Raw genomic sequence first — 15,475 nt, 5'->3', positions numbered from 1 at the left:
GCAGCTTCGCCTACAGCCACACAAAATCCAGGAGTCAGGCTTCTGCCTACTAATGTAACAATGACTTTTGTACCTTTTGTAAAATCAATCATTTACTTTACAGAATGATTTGTCTTTAAAGCTTTTTACACCTTGCAGTTAAAAAAAAACTAGAGTACTATCTTCTGTGACTGATTTTTAGAGTCAGATCTGCCGCAAATCAAACATTTGTTTTGTGTCATAAATACGCAAATTCATCCATCTCCTAATCAGCTTATTTACTTCCTTGGGTGTGTCTGTTTTCTGTATTAGTAGGTGTGATTGCGAAGCTAGGAGACTGTTTTCTAAAAAGCAGCAGCAGATTCGCTGCAGTTCGTAGCTGAAGGCTAATCAAACACTACCATGACATCTTGACTGACAGCATCATTTGCCCAGAGAGAGTACTTTTGGAGTGACAGCATGATCATGCATCTTGTTTAAGGCATTGCTGGCGCTCCCAAATGAATCATTTTGGATTGGTGTGGGGGAAGGCGGGTGAAAAAGACAAAGACAGATTGGAGAAAGGGAGCCGCTGGATAGGCAGGAAAGAGAAGAAGGTTGTAGACGTAACACAGTTGGCGCTGTCGGTTGTGAATGAAGCCAGATGTCTGAAAGATAGCACAGACAAGAGCAGAAGTGTGAAGATCTTATTGGATTGGCACAATGATGGCCCATTTTCCTCAAAGGAAAGACTTTGTCTCGTGCAGTTTTATGTGCGATGGACACATCTGCTGTTTGTAAGAGGTGTCCGCTTATTGTTGAATTTTAAATAGGAGATGAATACAAGCACAACTCCTGTTTTTTCCTTCTTCTTTGTCTCTTAGATTCATTCTCCCCTTCTCATTTCCATAAGTTTATACAAGCGTTACTTTCATGCAGAGTGGAGGTAGAGAGGGAGAGGTCGGTCGTGGGCTTGTGGAGCGTCTTTGCCCATGTGGATTTGCGCCTGTGCTGTAGTTTCAGTCATCTGTCAGTCTTATTTTCTGCGTGCTTGTCTGTGATAATGATATTTCTGGGATGATTTATTTATTTTTTCTGTTCACTGCTCACTCGTGCAGAAAGACGTCTATCATACCTCAAGCGCACTTTGATTTGTGTCGGGACTGCTGCATGAAACCATCTGATGCTTGCCACTCTGCGTGTGTGTGTGTGTGCAGCTGAATAGATGTTTACCAGCATGTGAGGGTGGGAGGGAGAGTGAGATGGAGTGTAGAGAGAGAGAGAGGGAGAGGGAGGGAGGCGGATGATGCTGAGGGAAGAAACGAGAGGGAGAACAGTGAGCAGAGAGGTGAGAGAGAGGGAGAACGTGGGAAAAAAAAAAGGCAGCAGGAAAGGGAGAGACCTGGAGGACGCGCCAACTGCCTATAGATGCTGGAGCCTTCGACAGCGGAGCGCAGCGCTCAGCGGACACAGGAAGATGGTCTCAGTAAGAGGGGAACTGACGGTTGCCTATAATTTAATGTTCAGTATCTTGGACTCCTTCTCCATGGGTAATGCCTACGGCCAGGAACTCCAGAACAAAGCTCGCTTCTTTTCTCCTCTTTACTCCACTCTCTCCATTCTCTGGTTTAATTGCTGTCCAGTGGTCTTTCCTTCCTCCTTAGCTCACACTTTCTCCCCTCCAACACACACTGGCTCTTGTGTGTGTGTGTGTTGATGGGTAGCCGAGGTTTAGCGAGCTCTGGGTAAGCCCTTGGGGCCAGCCCCACTCTTTCGCTGCGCCAGTCAAGCCAAATGCTGGCCGCGGCGGTGATGCAGATAGATCGCGCTGCCTGCACCCCCCCCCCCCCCTTCCCCTCCTCCTCCTCCTCAAACGCCAGCCGCGGATGGGCAAGCAGGGAAAGAGAGAAGCGGAGGGGCTTTGAGGGCTAGATCAGCACTGTTTGGACGTTGTTTGGGAGTCTACATTAGGAATACTTGTCCCTCACCTTAATTTTTTGCTCTGACCTTTTGTCTGAACATGGACTACAAACTCTGATGGTAACCCTCTTTGTCTTTTTCCTCTTCTCTGTCTGGCTTCACAGGAGTGGCACCTGCAAAGAAGAGCCCCAAACTGGTAAGATTTTGGTTTTCTTTTTAATTTCCCCATCCTGTCCAACCATTCACTACTCATAAATCTACATATGTGCATCTGTGTGGAGGAAGACTGCGCTCACTTCCCCTGCCTCTCGTCTCCGTCCTCCTGATCCCAGCCCACCCCCACCTCCCCATGTGGCATAACTTGTGCTGATGTTGTTGACCTGTTTGTAGACAAGGGGGGTGCTGCGCTGTGCCGGGGTGGATCCCTGTAGCTTTACACGAGTCCTCCGCCCACCCCGCTTTCTGGCGGGGGATGGGACGAGGGGCTTTGATGCGCCGCGTGAGTTGGGTTGCTAACATGCTGATGATCGCATCATGCTGGGTGCTAAGTTTGCGGTGTGCGAGCTGAATGTGTGATCACAGGAGATAGACGGCCTCATTCTGCAGCGTCTGTACTTAGGGGCTCCTTCCATCGTGTCTGACTCAACGTGCATTTGTTACATTTTGTTTTGCAGGACAATTATGCCATGGCTCCTCCGTACAGAGATTACACTAGGATGGTATGTGATGTTATTTGGAGGGTGTAAAAGTTTTTGGGAATGAGGTCGTATGGTGTTGGGGCTGGCTATATAATGGTGGTGGTGTGTTCTAGAATGCAATAGACAGTATGGATAAACTGACTGATGGTAGGATAAATGCATGATCTTAATGTGTAGCTGCATGAGGTTAATCATGTGAAATACAAATCTGGAAGACTACTAATACTGTGAAGGCAGTTCACTTGTTTAAGGCAAGTATTTGCTTTCATGGTCCTAACTCCTCTTTTCTTTCCTTTTCTGTATTCTGTCTTCTAAGAACTTATTAGATCTGGAGGAAAACAACATCTTAGACCCGTTTCTGAACACTATAGGAGAACACAGTGTCTGTAGAAGGTCACATTTTAATAGATCCATCAGGAGCCAATGATTTGTTTTAGTTTGAAAGGGGAGCAGTATTTAGAACTTGTGCATTGAGAGAAAAACAAAACAAAACTAGAAAAATGGCTAATGGAGGTGCCATTTTATTTGATGGAACAAAAGTAAATAATAATTAATTTTGTGTTCAAGGGGAAAGGTTGGTATTGAAATCGATAACTCCAAAACAAGCGCTGCACGTTGGATTAATGAAATGCTTCCACAGTTATATTTCTTTAAGAGCACTACTAAAGGTGTAGAGGTGACACTCAAAACACAACGTGCAGGTCAAAGCTCACAGTATTTCCAAGAGCATCAAGCTTCTTACGTCTTAACGAGCTTGATGAATATAAACATGAATTGCAGAGGTGTAGGAGGCAGATCCAGTGAGTAATGAGTGAATTTATTGAAGACAGTTGCACTTTGAAGGCCAAACACTTTGATACTCGAGCCGACGAGCCACTTCCTGGTATATTTTTGTTCACTGAATCCGAAGTAATATGTGGTCACATGATACGAAGAGTCTTAGCTGCTGTCATTTTTCTCCCACTCTCTTAAAATATCTGCCTCTACTCCTCACGCTCTGCCTGTAACTCACTTTGTGACTCCTTTTGCCACAGCAGCGCAAATTCTGCCGACTAACAAAGATTTAACTGCTAAAAAGGGTGTTTTGACAAGAATGATGAGCGGGATTTTAACTTGAACTTGAAGTGTACTTGCACTTGAGCTCAGAACTATGTGCTCCTTAAACACCTCAAACCCTTCAGCGAGTGTTTAAGTGTCCATGTAATTGAGGGTCTGGGTGCAATTTATGAGGACCTGCACCAGTAAAATCCTCCCTTTGTTTCAAACCCTACAAGTGCTGTATTCACTGAGACTTTCTTATATGCAGCAGACAATGCAGCTTTTTATTTTATTAAAACACTCCCCTGTGCTAAACAAAAGGAACAGGCAAGGCTCCCTTTGTAAATTGAACCACTGTGTTTTTATTTCATAGTCGAATGACTTAATCATGAGAATCCATGAGTTTTTTTTCCCTTATCTGTCTTTGTAAGCTAAAAGGATTTCTATGAATAAAACAGCTTGATTATTCTTTGCCGTGATTAAGGTAGCAAGACAGAGTATGCTTTCTTTTACCCCAAAGAGAATGTGGTGTTACTCTTTTATTGAACTGTAACCAAAAGAAACCCTCTTTTGTATTCATATCTTCATTCTCCTGGTTTCTCCTCTCACCAGCCACAATCCCCGATCTTTCTCTCTGATGTGCTGCTGAGGATGCAATAACCTTTAAATGTTTTTTATCTACCTGTCTGTCAACTCCGAGTTAATCTTCCCCGTTCCTTCAAAGCCTGTTTTCAAGAGTCAAATGATGTTGATCTACTTCTCCAACAGCAATTGTCAAGGAAGGACAGTCAGAACAGTTCCCAGCACAGCGTTTCCAGCCACCGGAGCGCTCACACCGAGTCGCCCAGTCACTCGTCCCTGGCACCCCCGCTCAGTGAAACCGGTGCTCCCCCTCCCCCCTCACAGCCCTTACCTGGCCTCCCATCCCAGGACTCTCAAGGAGACGGGACCATCCAGAGAAAACCGGACCCCTTTAAGATTTGGGCCCAGTCTAGGAGCATGTATGAAAGTAGGCGTAAGTATTTGCATTTTTGGTGGCGGTTGGATGAGGGCTGCATGGGGAGCTGGCTGGAGACCATTGGTGTAACATTGTTGAATGGTTCTTAAGAAGCAAGTTTTAGGAAACTAGTCCTGAATGTTAACAAATGTTGTTTTTTCTTTTAAAAAAAAGACCAGTTTATTTTTAATCACATGATGGAAAAAAAACATTCATTTCTATGATTGGGGATGGAAACCAGCGACTAAACTTTAAAGCAAGCCTTTAAATTTTTTGAAATGGGATTCTATGTAAATTTTTTGAACAGTTAATATACTACCTGTTGTAGATAACTTTTATAACGGCATCAGTTTGGAAAATTAGATGATTTTTCTCAATAATGATGAACAGCTAATCCAAGCAAGGCCAGTCCCAACTACAGCTCTTATCTCAAACATTTTATAAGCATGTTACATTATCATCCGTTTCACTTTGCACAATTATTTACAAAAAAAAATTCTTACAGTGTACAAATAGTGGCGGCGGCAGCTAGCCTTAGCACTTCTTAGCAGCAATTCACTTTGATTTCGGTCTGGTTTGGATTAGCTGTTAGTCTGCCTGTCTGATCAGAAATAAATGTTTCCATTGTTCAATGAGATTCAAACATCAGGTAATATATTAATTTGATTTAGTCTTTTCAAAGAATTACACCTCAAAACATCCGAACTACAGCAGAGCACGGTGTATCTTTGCTAACAAAGAAGGCCTGTGGGGGGAAGTTAGCTTGACTTTATACAAAGTGTTTTTCAGAGTCAGAGAGTCAGAGTTTCTTTATTGTCATTCGCACCTCATGTGGTACATGTGGTGGAGCGAAATTATGTACACAGGGTCCCAGTTACATCCAACAATAAAATGTACAAGAAAAACAGCAACAACATCTAAGATATGAACTAAGAAAAACATCAACTAAATATACACAATATACAATATATATTTTCATTGGTTTTGTTTCGTTTACTATCAATTAAGAGAAAAAAAAAACAATAAAAAGTGCATACGATATTTAAAACTAAAGGTAAGACATTGCTCTGTTAAATAATTTTGTTTTGTTTTGAAAGATCAAGGTAAATATTCCCCCCTGCTGCCAGTTTTTGTGCTAAGCTAAGCTTTATTGTTAGCTTTAAATGTCCAATACATGTTTTAATCTCACAAAATTCACAAAAGTGTAAATGCATTAAATATGTTTTTCTAATATATTCTTGTATTTTAAATGTTGGATGTAAAAAGCAGAAGATATATAGTTTAAAACCTTTCTAAATTAGCAGCGTTGTTGCTGCAAAATTCACTGTATTTTAGTCTGTGGTACATGTTGTTTATTAGTTTATTATCCCCATTTAACTCAGCTTGTACAAACACAAATACTACTGTCAGTTACATATTACTGATAGTTTTGGTTACTGCACAGTCCAATGTGCTTGAAGACACATTTGAAGCAGACGTTCCCCCCCCCCCCCGTCCTTTTGGTCCTGTTCTTTAAAGGCTAATCATGCCACTTTTGTCCAATTGGACACTGGCACTACAGATACACTATTGCTTAGACTTCCCTTAAGAGGCATGTAGTGCGTAATTAGCAGCAATAGTGGAGTGGATGTCAGTGGATTGCACACCCTCTTTCTTCTGTTCTCCCTGCGAGTGGATAGCTCCAATTAATAAGAATAAGCCTCAGATCTTCTGTCAAGTTTAGAAATAAAAGGGAGAAGGGGGGGGGGGGGTCTGAGTGCTGTTATGTGAACATCTTATCAGTTGCCCAAGCACCTCTTGTCAAGGGTTTTCATTATTTAGAAGCTTGTGGAAAAAGACTAGATCATTTGTCTTAAAATGGAAAAGCCAATAAACAATAGGTGAAAAGTAAAAATAAAAAAACAACACAAGATTCAAGATAAGGAAGGGTGGATCTCAACAGGAGTTTTCCAAATTTCCCTTGCACTTCAGTACAAAAGGAAAGGTTGTACGTATGAGAAACACTAGAAGCACGTGGGTACGGGTCAGGTGACCTATGCCAATAGAGGTAAATCCTCGTCGTCGCACTGCTGCGAGCTCACGTTGTAAAATCTGTCGTGATGCGCTCGGCGGGTCTCTGGCCTTCACTAAAGCAATGTAATTTCTCTGCATTCACATCTGATGTGATTTCGTGTTCTGCTGAAGTCAAGGTCTTTCTGCAGACTCTATTGAATGACTGCCATCTGCAGAAATAACCCGACTTGTTCAGGATGAAGCCGTTCTAATAAAAAGAAAAAGCTAACAGACTTGTTCGTGTGTTTAGACTTTATATTGATTATCACTGTGTGTACCATGTCCCCAATTTAATTTCCTTCATGTTTCAAACATCCAGACTAATTTAACTTGACGTCTTTTTTTTGTGTGTGTGTAAATGGCCACACATGTTTAATTACCTCACTATAGGGATCACTTATACATGTAACAACGGGTCAAGCAGGGTGTGCTGCTGACTCTCCCGAGTGCAGGAACAGATTGCAACAGTTAGCCTTTCCCTCACACTTTCCCCGTTTGTCCTCGGAAACAGTGAGCTGGATTAAAAGAAATGGCTCCACTCCGAGTGGATTTTAACTGTTGACTGAAGGAACAGATTGGGAATAGGCTTCTTATGTTGTCTGCCACGCTGTTTCTTCTTTGTGGCTTTTCTTTGGCAGCAGCATGGTCTGTGTTGGAGCGAGCAAAAATCTCTCCGGGAGTTTGTTCAAAGACGCACGTTTGCAAGTATAACACTGCTGCAAACTTACCAATGCATTCATATGTGCACAGCGGCTTTATCTTTTTATTTACAAAAGTAGCTGATTACGATTTCAAGTCCGCTTAGGGATGTCAAACTCATTTACAAAAGAGGACCAAAATTAAAAACTCTGTCCAAGCCAAGAACCAATTTCAGTTCATGCATTAGCTAAAGTCAGACACTTGGCATCTTATCTGGGTTGCAGGTTCATCGATAAGAGTTTGATCGACCTCATTCAATATTCTATATTGCTCTTTTCACATCAGAATTAAAGATTTCTGAAAAATCTAACCTTTTATCTGGTTTCAAATTTAGCCCGCTGTCATGAGAAGTTTGCACTAAATGAAACGTTTATTATAAAGTAAGTATAGCAAGAAAGCATAAAAGTGATAAGCAATACTTTTCGTTTAAAATATCACCTTGGGGAGCAGATAAGATGTTAGTAATGGCCATATTTGACCCACGGGCTTTGAGTTTGACATATGTAATCCATGAGCTGTCAACCACTGCAGTGGATTGCCTCTTCCATACATCACCTTTGTTTTCTACCAAACACAGATGCTCAGTTCTGTGTTTTGTGAGTACAAATGGACTGAACTTTCCACATTAGGCTTGATAATATATAGCCTGCCTCGGCCTCATGTATTATAGCCGCAGACAAAGGGAAGGTTCGCCCCAGTATACACCGTAAAGGAAACGGATGCTTTGCATGCCACGCATCACTTTAGGTAAAGAGAATCGTGCAGCCTCTTTAAAACTCCTCCACCAAGCAGAAATGTCACAACAAAGGCTTTAAAAAGATAAAAGGAAAAGTTTACTATTTTCAGACATCAGAAGAAAGCTTTAGCTAGTTTTTTTCTAATTTTGGCACAAAGGAGGGACTCTGTCTACATATGAAAGCACGCATGCATGATTTTTCTTAAGTTTTTATTTGACTTGGTAATTTGGATCCTCGCCCGAAATAGATTATCTGCCATCTTTGATGAATCGTTGTTTGTTATTTCTTTTTACCGCCTTGGTGTCAAAGCGTGAACAGTTAATAGGAGAGTTATTTACAGTTTGACTTTAACTATGCTCAAATTGACCTAAAACAGTACATGTGTCTATAATGTGCAGGACATTTGAGAGGATTAAGCCAAATGTCCACCACTAGGCTACTGCTGAACTGTTCTTCTGCTAGTGCAAAGACGAGGCATTTTCTTTTTGATGAGTTGCATTCTTCTGAAATCTTAATGCTTGTTTGTTGATTTCACAGTTCCAGACTTCCAGGAAAAGGACATTTTCCTGTGGAGGAAGGATACAGGGTTTGGCTTTAGGATCCTTGGAGGCAATGAGCCGGGGGAACCTGTGAGTCTCCTAAAGTTTCTTCATCTCCTGCAGCTGAAACCTTTCCAATGTGCTTTAAAAGTGACCTAGATTTTTTACTCTGCCTCTTAGTCTTCCAACTGCAATGATTCAGTACTTTAATAAGAAAAGGAGCTGTTTTCCAGAGACCAGTAGAAAATTCTGTACATTTTTTTCCCCAATCTTAACTGGTCTTGGGTTTCTGTACAGCTGTGGATAAAAATAACTAGTTGAAATATTAGCGTGAAGTTTACATTATTGCTCTAGAATAACATGCTGCATGCTTGTTCCAGAAACCTGAGCTGTTTTTGTAGAAACGTTAAATTCTTCATCTACACTAAACACAAATTTATTGGGATCCATGTGCCAAAGTATATTTGAACAACAAAAAAAGTTAAATCACGTCATCTGGACCAGTTTCTGTAAGTGAGAAATGTTTCATCCCCCATCCAGAGGACTTCCTCAGTCTACGGCCTGTCAACCAGATCTGTCCCATAGGTAGCCTTCACTGCTGTGTTTCAAGCCAACCTCCTGTTGGAATCTCAGAAGTAGACTTTTAACACGTGCAAAACAATCAATCACCATGTACAACAATCAAGTGTTTTCGATCAGATGGCCAACTTGTTACTCACAGAAACAGCCTGAGGACAACCAAGGCCAAAGTGGTTCAGGAAAAAAGTTGTATTGCTTGGTGGGGAAACCGTTTACTGGAATACTCTATATAAAAAAAGAAACTGTCCAGATGACCTGACAGAGAATTATTGGATTTGGTACCTGGATGATTGAGCATGAACTTTGTTGACATGATTTAACATGTTTTGTTGTCGTCTACCTGGATGACTGAGCTTACAAACCTTTTTTGTTTAAAATATAATTTATTTGCTTTACGTGTTTTAGATCTACATTGGCCACATAGTAAAGTATGGTGCTGCCGACGAGGACGGGCGTCTGCGGTCCGGTGATGAACTCATATGTGTGGACGGCACAGCAGTGGTGGGCAAGTCACATCAGCTGGTGGTGCAACTGATGCAGCAGGCGGCCAAACAGGGCCACGTTAATCTCACCGTGCAACGCAAATCCGGCTTTGCAGGTAAGAACATCATTGGTCAAAAGGAGGGAGCAGATCAATCAGTGCAACACTGAAACAAGCTTCAGGGATCTTTATCGTCATTTGCATCACATGAGGTGGAACAAAATTGTGTACTCGAGGTCCCAGTTACACCCAGCAATAGCAAAAATATAAAGTATAGAAAGAAACGCTAAATAAGGATATAAGATATAAACTAAGACATACATTAAACAAACTTTAAACAATACTCTAAAAGATCTAAGATATACGTTAAAAACTAGTAATGTAAAATAATATGGTACATTAAACAGCAGCCTGAACATGAGTATAATGAGCAGATGGGTATGAATACAGCAGCATGAAATAATCAGCAGCATGAGATCAGCAGCATGGATAATCAGCAGCACAGATAAGTCACATATCACCAATTAAAGTGGCATTACATTGATTTTCCTGGTTAGGGATTTATGAGTAACAGCTTCAGGGTAGAAGCTGTTCCTCAGTCTAGTGGTTCTATACTTAATGCTCCTCAACCTCCTTCCTGAGGGGAGCGGGGCAAAACGTGTGTGTGCTGGGTGAGTGGGGTCCTTCATGATGCAGGTGGCCCTCTTCCTGCATCTGGAGGTGTAGATGTCTGTGATGGTGGGGAGGCTGACTCCAACAGACTTCTGTGCAGCCTTCACCACTCTCTGCAAAGCTTTTCTTTCTGCAGCTGTGCAGCCTCCATGCCACACGTTGATGCTGGAGCACAGGACACTGGAGCCACCAGATTTTTCTTTCAACTCTACTTTTGTCACCCACCTCACAATGTCTAATGCACTACTACAGGTTATATTTGTAGCTACCTTTATTTTAACCATAGTTCTGTCAGCAGCCTGGGGTCCTGCTTGCTACAAGCAGAGGTTGGCCCTTCTTCCACTGTTTTAGTGTGGAAGTAGAAGTGGACAGCTGCTCTCACAAGCAAACGCCTACACCACCATCACTGCTGTCACGCCGCTCATCTCGGCTCGGCTCCACTCTGCTCCCCAGCAGGCGATAAAGAAAAGTCCATAAACATGATGGAGAGGGTGGTCAACCTTTGGCCTGAAGACGGCATTAGTGCACTGCTGTTCCCTGTCTGGCTCAAAGCGTTAAAAGTATGAGGCGCCTTCATTGAGCAGCTGAACAGGAAATTAAATGTGGAATGAAACGTCCAGATTCAGCAGGCAGACCACGTCTTCAATTCAGCTTTTGTTTGAAATGGATCAGAAAAGGGATTGTTGAAGAGGCTTTGCTGTCCAAAGGTCTCCAGTGGACTTCAATTCATTAGAACAAGATAAGCTATGTTAGGATAGTTGGTTTGGAAGTTGCCTTGTTGTGCATCACTTCTAAATCATCATTTTGAGCTACTTGAACAGTTACGGGCACAATTTTTTACCAGCTTATCTTAATTCCCCGTCTTAATTTTACAGTTTTGGCCTCCTGCATCTGTTGTCCCTCACCTCCCTGTTTGCATTTTTGTCCATTTCTTCCATAAAGTCTTGTCTCTCTGTCTCCACCTTTCCTGTGTCTAGTTAAAGCAGAGGGAGATGTGCCTCCATCACCAGCGTCTTCACACCACAGCAGCACGCAGGCGCCCAGCCTGACGGAGGAAATCGGGAGGCGCACCCTGCAGGGCAGCCAGAATTCCCTCAACACCGTCAGCTCCGGTAGCGGCTCCACCTCTGGCATTGGCAGTGGTGGAGGAGGCACCGGGGTGGCGGTTAGTGGGAACTCTGTAGTCGCCGCCACAGCTGCCACCACTTCCTCCTCCCAGCCCCCCATTGCCAACTCCACCGGCGTCTCCTCTGCGGTGCAGCCCTATGACGTCGAGATCCGACGTGGTGAAAACGAAGGATTTGGCTTCGTCATCGTCTCGTCAGTGTCGCGTCCTGAAGCAGGCACCACCTTTGGTAAGTGATGCATATATATATATATATATATGTATATGCATTAGGGCTGGACAATAATTCGATATCAATATATATCACGATATACTTTTATTCAATAATGGTGTTATGAGTTTTAAGCACATTTTCGATATTTCGATATGATTACAGTGTTTCACAGACGCATTTCTTTTTCTGTTCGGGTTGAAGCAGCCGCTTCAGTTTCAACCTGGACAGAAAAAGCTGCAACACAAATACGTAAGTGCGTGGTGACGTAGATGTTATGCAGAGCTCGAGTCCAGAAGGAGTTAGCGGTAGCAGGCTAGGCTAATCTCCAACGCGCGTTAAGTTTTCGTATCAAAATGAGTGCCCATGACCGTCAGAATGTGACTGAACAAGCTTTCACAAGTAAAGAGAAAGCAGATGACATAAATGAAAAGAGAGGAAAGACTAATTTGACGGTGTGGAAGTGGTTCGGCTCTCTAAGATCCAATAAACTGCAGGTTTCAGTCAGTGTGCTGCAAAATGTGACAGAGTCGTTCCAACTAGCGGTGGGAACACATCTAACTTGTTCCACTTGATAGAAGATGCTGAGAGTCAGAAGATGAAGCACAATAAAAGTCTGAGCCAACGTGTCCCTGAAACACCCCCAGCTGTATCAAAAGAGAAACATGGGTTAGGTTATGTTGTTGCTTCCAGTTAAAACTATTAATATTGACAAAGTTGAGAGTTTTATGTTTATTTGCCGGTGATTTCAATTTCTTTGAAGGCTAAATACAAATAAAAGGTGAACATTAATTTATTTGTACAGTTTGTGCAGTTTTTCTGAGGCTTTCATATTGTTTATATCAATATCAAAATATATCGTTATCGACCGAAATTCAGAAATATATCGTGATAAAAGTTTTGGCCATATCGTCCAGCCCTAATATACATACACACACAACATTTGTGGAAACATTGATACATGCTACATGCAACTATTACAGATTCTTCTCAGCAAAACCTGAAACACACATATAAGCTTTTTCTTAACTTTTGGGTTCTTTAAATCTTTTTGTCATCTTTGTGGGATTCCTTTGTATCATCTATTAAAACCACTGAACGCTATGCCTGACAGCCTGCACAGATTGTGGCTATTTACACTCGCGACTGATCAGTATCAACAACCTTCAAAGATGTGCATCTTTTTTCCCTCACATTTTTGCTTAAGCCTGTCAAAGCGAGACATTGAAGCTCTTTCCTCCACTGCAGCTGTGGCTTTACTCTCACAGAGCCTTCATAATTGATCACAAGTGAAGTGGAGCTTACGTAAGACACTTTGTATTATTCAACTCAATTTAAATGGCTTCAGCTGAACAGGTCGGTACCATACGCCAAATTACAGCTTAATGAGGATGCAGTTCTCCAAACAGGAAATCAAAAATATTCAATCACTCAGACTCGTCTTGAAGATCGTTTTGACTAACTGCTTTTAGACATCTGGCTTTTTCAGCCTCAAAGTTGGTGCTTTTTTACTGCCACATTCATAAATACATGAATTCAATGGAAACTGATTCTTATTTACAAAACCAGTGGTCTGTTTTCTATGCATTGCACTATTTGGCCTCACTGCCTCTGCTTATATTACTATGACATTTCACTGCCCTCCGTGCTCTTGCCTCTGCTGCTGTGAGTAGACTAAAGAAAATCTAAAATCGCTCAGCTTCTTGGGTTGGTTCACAAAGCGGCAAATTTCCCCTTCACAGGCCTGAGTCGATGGCGCAGGCTTGCAGATGAGCTTTATTTGCTTTGATTTAACATGTAAAATTCACATTTCTTCCCTTTCACTCTGCACTCAATTTTTTACTGCCTACAGCTGGCTAGATTCAGTTAATCAGACAGAAATGGGTTTGGAGGGGGGATGGAGAAATTAGTGCTTGAGTAAAGTAGTAAGGATGATGCACGGTTTATGTGAGTAATAATAAAAAAGTAAGAGGAGTGAGGATAGAGTGATTGCATGCATCCGTCTGCAGACGGAGAGGAAGAGAACAGCTCAGGGTGGTTGGTGAGATGTCAGCTCTGATGAATGTTTGTCGTCTCCAGCATCCTGCAGGTACAAGTATCTGGGATGTAGAGTTGCAGACTTGTTACCCCATTAGCTTGTTCCTGCCAAGATGGTAATATATTAATCACACTTTTAAGACTCGTAATACAGCGAAAGCTTTAATAAAAGAAGCGGATGCAAGATAGGATATGTGGGTTCAAATTTTCCTATGATTTATCAGGAAAAAATGGATTTTCAGAACTGCAGTGTGGTACTTTCTCTGATTTCTTTGCAGAGATAATTTACATTTGGCCTCCTTCGCCGATGCTTGCATTTTATTCTGATATATCTTGATCCTCTTGTCTTTTTTTTTTGCCTTTAGCTTTGCTGGCTGCTGGGGAATTAACTCCTAACCCTGCTGATTTTTCTCTTTCTGCTCCTTTTTCTCTTCTTCTTCCATCTCTCCAAACATGACCCTTCACACACCCTAAACGTACACACTGAATGTGAACATGTGATCAAAGCTGGAAATGCATGTGTGGCCATGCCTCACAAAATAGGGCGCATCATCGAAGGGAGCCCAGCGGACCGCTGTGGGAAGCTGAAGGTTGGCGACCGCATCCTGGCTGTGAATGGATGCTCCATCACCAATAAATCCCACTCTGACATCGTCAACCTCATCAAGGAGGCAGGGAACACTGTCACACTGCGCATCATTCCTGGAGACGGTGAGTTCAAAACAGCAGCTGAAAACTCAACTTTAAACTAATAATAATGTGTATGAACTGTCATCATCGTATGTTCCCTTACAATGGCAATGGCTCTCTGCATTTAACCCATCCACCACCAGGTGGAGCAGTGGGCGGCTGTGGAAGGCACCCGGGGAGCAACTGGGGATAGGGTGTCCTGCTCAGAGACACCACGAGATGTGCAATGACCAGGGATCGAACCTGGGACCTTCGGGTCCCGAGTCGGCTGCCCTGCCCCTACACCATCTCGGCCCCCTATAGAAGCTGATTTTAACAGCTGAAGCAGTTTTTTTTTTTCTTTAGATAAAATTTGGCCTTTTGAGATATTTAAAGGAATACCTTGCTATTTGAGAAGCAGGGTAGCCTTTAGCTACTTTTTTCTTTCAACCTTTATTATACAGGTTATTCTCATTAAGCCTCAAGGACTCTTACAAGAGAGACCTTTCTTAAACAAAGAATGATGACATCAGTAGAAAATCGTTAAAAATATAAATATAAATTGAAAAATAAATGGAAGAAAGTTATATAAAAAATTAAAAAAACAGCTACATTATAAAGCGATGTAGAAAGCTAAATACAGGAACATGTCTGCGTTGGTTTTTGCCATGAACTTAGCAGATGTTTGAAGCCACTTAGAGAGGTCAAGGTCTAGAGCTTTAGATCTTTTTGTAAGATATTCCAGGAAACAGGAGCGGAGCAGAAGGCCCTTTTGCCTAGTTCAGTCCTCACTGAGGGAACACTGCAGGTAATAATGTCCTGAGAGCGCACGCTGTAGCTGCACTCGCGTAGAGACATGTAGGAGGAGATGTATGAAGGCAGCAGACTAAGAAGTGATTTAAAGATGAAAATGTACCAGTGGGAGAGTCTGCGTGAAGTTAATGATGACCAGTTAACCAGTGAATACAGGGTGCAGTGGTGGGTACGATAATCACAGCCAGTTATAAATCTTAGTGCACCATGATAGACAGCATGCAACATCTGCAGGGTTCTTGTAGGAGC

General features: G+C 42.3%; 1 protein-coding gene across 1 annotated transcript in view; it reads left to right on the top strand.

Moving 5' to 3' along the window:
- The window catches only part of magi1b (membrane associated guanylate kinase, WW and PDZ domain containing 1b), a 189,788-nt gene that overhangs the window by 161,512 nt on the left and 12,801 nt on the right, over window positions 1-15,475 (top strand). The window contains exons 13-18 of the mRNA XM_037678617.1: window positions 2,043-2,074; window positions 4,383-4,629; window positions 8,637-8,728; window positions 9,623-9,815; window positions 11,348-11,725; window positions 14,252-14,455. Coding sequence (XP_037534545.1) covers window positions 2,043-2,074; window positions 4,383-4,629; window positions 8,637-8,728; window positions 9,623-9,815; window positions 11,348-11,725; window positions 14,252-14,455 — 1,146 coding nt within the window. The remainder of the gene's footprint in view (window positions 1-2,042; window positions 2,075-4,382; window positions 4,630-8,636; window positions 8,729-9,622; window positions 9,816-11,347; window positions 11,726-14,251; window positions 14,456-15,475) is intronic.

This window comes from Nematolebias whitei, chromosome 7 (genome assembly GCF_014905685.2).
Source record: "Nematolebias whitei isolate Nwh7 chromosome 7, NemWhi1, whole genome shotgun sequence".
Taxonomy (NCBI): domain Eukaryota; kingdom Metazoa; phylum Chordata; class Actinopteri; order Cyprinodontiformes; family Rivulidae; genus Nematolebias; species Nematolebias whitei.
The sequence above is the reverse complement of the archived record's forward strand: the minus strand, read 5'-3'. Positions and strand labels throughout refer to the sequence as shown.